The sequence below is a fragment of the Salvelinus alpinus genome, chromosome 5, assembly GCF_045679555.1.
Source record: "Salvelinus alpinus chromosome 5, SLU_Salpinus.1, whole genome shotgun sequence".
NCBI lineage: Eukaryota > Metazoa > Chordata > Actinopteri > Salmoniformes > Salmonidae > Salvelinus > Salvelinus alpinus.
Window position 1 is genome coordinate 23,661,370 of NC_092090.1, and position 5,000 is coordinate 23,666,369.

Below are 5,000 nucleotides of genomic sequence, written 5' to 3' on the forward strand. Positions count from 1 at the left end.
TAGTAGACCACAGCAGTAGGCCTACAGAGGTAGTAATGACCTGACTAATAGACCACAGCAGTAGCGCTACAGAGGTAGTAATGACCTGACTAATTCACCACAGCAGTAGGCCTACAGAGGTAGTAATGACCTGACTAATTCACCACAGCAGTAGGCCTACAGAGGTAGTAATGACCTGACTAGTAGACCACAGCAGTAGGCCTACAGAGGTAGTAATGACCTGACTAGTAGGCCACAGCAGTAGGCCTACAGAGGTAGCAGTCACCTGACTAGTAGACCAGCCGCAGTAGGCCTACAGAGGTAGTAATGACCTGACTAATAGACCACAGCAGTAGCGCTACAGAGGTAGTAATGACCTGACTAATTCACCACAGCAGTAGGCCTACAGAGGTAGTCATCACCTGACTAATTCACCACAGCGGTGAGGGCCTACAGAGGTAGTAATGACCTGACTAGTAGACCACAGCAGTAGGCCTACAGAGGTAGTAATGACCTGACTAGTAGGCCACAGCAGTAGGCCTACAGAGGTAGCAATGACCTCACTAGTATACCACAGCAGTAGGCCTACAGAGGTAGTAATGTCCTGACTAGTATACCACAGCAGTCGGCCCTACAGAGGTAGAAATGACCTGACTAGTAGACCACAGCAGTAGGCCTACAGAGGTAGCAATGACCTCACTAGTATACCACAGCAGTAGACCTACAGAGGTAGTAATGACCTGACTAGTAGACCACAGCAGTAGGCCTACAGAGGTAGTAGTGACCTGACTAGTAGACCACAGCAGTAGACCTACAGAGGTAGTAATGACCTGACTAGTAGACCACAGCAGTATGCCTACAGAGGTAGTAGTGACCTGACTAGTAGACCACAGCAGTAGGCCTACAGAGGTAGTAATGACCTGACTAGTAGACCACAGCAGTAGGCCTACAGAGGTAGTAATGACCTGACTAGTAGACCACAGCAGTAGGCCTACAGAGGTAGTAATGACCTGACTAAGTAGACCACAGCAGTAGGCCTACAGAGGTAGCAATGACCTCACTAGTCTGCCCACAGCAGTAGACCTACAGAGGTAGTAATGACCTGACTAGTAGACCACAGCAGTAGGCCTACAGAGGTAGTAGTGACCTGACTAGTAGACCACAGCAGTAGGCCTACAGAGGTAGTAGTGACCTGACTAGTATACCACAGCAGTAGGCCTACAGAGGTAGTAATGACCTGACTAGTATACCACAGCAGTAGGCCTACAGAGGTAGTAGTGACCTGACTAGTATACCACAGCAGTAGGCCTACAGAGGTAGTAATGACCTGACTCAGTACACCACAGCAGTAGGCCTACAGAGGTAGTAGTGACCTGACTAGTATACCACAGCAGTAGGCCTACAGAGGTAGTAGTGACCTGACTAGTGTACCCACAGCAGTAGGCCTACAGAGGTAGTAAGTGTATGGCCTGACATAGTTAGACCACAGCAGTAGGCCTACAGAGGTAGTAGTGACCTGACTAGTATACCACAGCAGTAGGCCTACAGAGGTAGTAATGACCTGACTAGTATACCACAGCAGTAGGCCTACAGAGGTAGTAATGACCTGACTAGTAGACCACAGCAGTAGGCCTACAGAGGTAGTAGTGACCTGACTAGTATACCACAGCAGTAGGCCTACAGAGGTAGTAGTGACCTGACTAGTATACCACAGCAGTAGGCCTACAGAGGTAGTAGTGACCTGACTAGTATACCACAGCAGTAGGCCTACAGAGGTAGTAGTGACCTGACTAGTATACCACAGCAGTAGGCCTACAGAGGTAGTAGTGACCTGACTAGTATACCACAGCAGTAGGCCTACAGAGGTAGTAATGACCTGACTAGTATACCACAGCAGTAGGCCTACAGAGGTAGTAGTGACCTGACTAGTATACCACAGCAGTAGGCCTACAGAGGTAGTAATGACCTGACTAGTAGACCACAGCAGTAGGCCTACAGAGGTAGTAATGACCTGACTAGTAGACCACAGCAGTAGGCCTACAGAGGTAGTAATGACCTTACTAGTAGACCACAGCAGTAGGCCTACAGAGGTAGTAATGACCTGACTAGTATACCACAGCAGTAGGCCTACAGAGGTAGTAATGACCTGACTAGTATACCACAGCAGTAGCGCTACAGAGGTAGTAATGACCTGACTAATTCACCACAGCAGTAGGCCTACAGAGGTAGTAATGACCTGACTAATTCACCACAGCAGTAGGCCTACAGAGGTAGTAATGACCTGACTAGTAGACCACAGCAGTAGGCCTACAGAGGTAGTAATGACCTGACTAGTAGGCCACAGCAGTAGGCCTACAGAGGTAGCAATGACCTCACTAGTATACCACAGCAGTAGGCCTACAGAGGTAGTAATGTCCTGACTAGTATAACACAGCAGTAGGCCTACAGAGGTAGTAATGACCTGACTAGTAGACCACAGCAGTAGGCCTACAGAGGTAGTAATGACCTGACTAGTAGACCACAGCAGTAGGCCTACAGAGGTAGTAGTGACCTGACTAGTAGACCACAGCAGTAGGCCTACAGAGGTAGCAATGACCTGACTAGTATACCACATTAGTAGGCCTACAGAGGTAGTAGTGACCTGACTAGTATACCACAGCAGTAGGCCTACAGAGGTAGTAATGACCTGACTAGTAGACCACAGCAGTAGTCCTACAGAGGTAGTAATGACCTGACTAGTAGACCACAGCAGTAGGCCTACAGAGGTAGTAATGACCTGACTAGTAGACCACAGCATTAGGCCTACAGAGGTAGTAATGACCTGACTAGTATACCACAGCAGTAGGCCTACAGAGGTAGTAATGACCTGACTAGTATACCACAGCAGTAGCGCTACAGAGGTAGTAATGACCTGACTAATTCACCACAGCAGTAGGCCTACAGAGGTAGTAATGACCTGACTAATTCACCACAGCAGTAGGCCTACAGAGGTAGTAATGACCTGACTAGTAGACCACAGCAGTAGGCCTACAGAGGTAGTAATGACCTGACTAGTAGGCCACAGCAGTAGACCTACAGAGGTAGCAATGACCTCACTAGTATACCACAGCAGTAGGCCTACAGAGGTAGTAATGTCCTGGACTACGTATCCACAGCAGTCCGCCTACAGAGGTAGTAATGACCTCACTAGTATGCCACAGCAGTAGGCCTACGGAGGTAGTAATGACCTGACTAGTATACCACAGCAGTAGGCCTACAGAGGTAGTAATGACCTGACTAGTATACCACAGCAGTAGGCCTACAGAGGTAGTAATGACCTGACTAGTATACCACAGCAGTAGGCCTACAGAGGTAGTAATGACCTGACTAGTAGACCACAGCAGTAGGTCTACAGAGGTAGTAATGACCTGACTAGTATACCACAGCAGTAGGCCTACAGAGGTAGTAATGACCTGACTAGTATACCACAGCAGTAGGCCTACAGAGGTAGTAATGACCTGACTAGTAGACCACAGCAGTAGGTCTACAGAGGTAGTAATGACCTGACTAGTATACCACAGCAGTAGGCCTACAGAGGTAGTAGTGACCTGACTAGTATACCACAGCAGTAGGCCTACAGAGGTAGTAGTGACCTGACTAATAGACCAGATTCTTATTGAACATGCATTAGTGAGGGAGAATGAGGATGCTGATAATCCTGTAGATAGATTAAGTAAACAACTAACTTCTCCCCCATCAATAGAGTGATATATAATGTAGAACTACATGCATGACACTGTGACAGGTTAACTACCTACAGAACACATATGTTTAAAACGTATAATGATGTAGTAATGACAGACAATTAGTAACAACTTCATTAGACTATGCCTACAAGGTGTAAATGAAGGTAAGGTGCTGGTGATTGTCTCATAAGGGATAAGTGATAATAGATAGAGCCATTGCCTACCCTTTGAGGACGTCTGTCCCTCCTCCCCTCCGCTTGGCCCGGCTGGCTCTGGGTTGGGTCGGAGTCTGCCTGGCCGGCTCGCTGTCTACAGTTAATAACGGCAAAGACACCAGCTCTCCTTCGGTAAGTCTAGCTTCTCCTCCGGTTCCCCCAGCCTGCCCAGCCTGCTCAGCCTCAGCCCCGCCAGGCTCCGTCCACAGCGACAGGACCGCCACCAGACCCACCGCCAGCCTCACCAGCCGCCCCCGACACATTGCTACAGGCCTGGTGATCTTCTCACAAGTTCACAATAACTCCACTTTTTGGTCAAAAAAACTGTTGTCTTTTCGGTTTTAAATCGCGCTTCTCCTAAATCCAACGGGGGCTCAGGGAAATAGTCCCGAGTCAAGCTGCAAAAAAAATGGTCAGATTGTTTTTCAGAAACAAGCAGAGAAATGTGCAGCGCAGAAGATGCTGCAACTTGGAAAAAAATAACTGGGCTATGATACTTTTCTATAGACACTACGACTGTCTGCACGGAATGCATCTCTGGCAGATGTTGAGGTTACAGACGAAGTATCTAACAATAACTTGTATAAATAATACAAATAGTCCAATAAGAACACAAGTGGTACTTCAAGTTTGTTTTAATTACAATCAAAAAGCATTGTGCAATGAATTGCGCAGGAGAAAATGCCTACCTTCTCTCCACAGCTGGAGACAGTCGTCAAAGCAGACCCGCGCAGGACCCCACGTACTTGCTGTTCCAGAATAAACGGCTTCAAGAAAAGGAGAAGAATAATGGAAAACAACCTCCAGTGACAAAATCAAATTGTCAAAAGTCTAGCAATGTGTTCTTTCTTTATTAATCCGACACATCCGAGATGATCAGGACGTCTTGATTCTGTATGGCGTGATCAGAGGCGTTGAGACATTCTACACTATAGGTGGAGAGAGGCGTTGAGACATTCTACAGTAGCCGTGGAGAAGATAAGTCTTCTTCCCTCTCCTTCTCTCCTGCTTTCTTTCTCTCCCTGTCTCTCACAGCCAAACTCACTCACTCCCCATCCCTGCCCTCCTCAACTTTCCCCAA

The 5,000-nt window shown here is 47.7% G+C and overlaps 1 protein-coding gene across 1 annotated transcript in view; it reads right to left on the reverse strand.

The window, feature by feature from the left end:
• The window catches only part of LOC139575272 (fibrillin-1-like), a 119,179-nt gene that overhangs the window by 114,174 nt on the left and 5 nt on the right, over nucleotides 1-5,000 (reverse strand). The window contains exons 1-2 of the mRNA XM_071400231.1: nucleotides 4,609-5,000; nucleotides 3,929-4,317 (exon numbers count right to left, since the gene is read on the reverse strand). The exon at nucleotides 4,609-5,000 is cut by the window's right edge and continues 5 nt beyond it. Coding sequence (XP_071256332.1) covers nucleotides 3,929-4,182 — 254 coding nt within the window. The 5' untranslated portion in view covers nucleotides 4,183-4,317; nucleotides 4,609-5,000. The remainder of the gene's footprint in view (nucleotides 1-3,928; nucleotides 4,318-4,608) is intronic.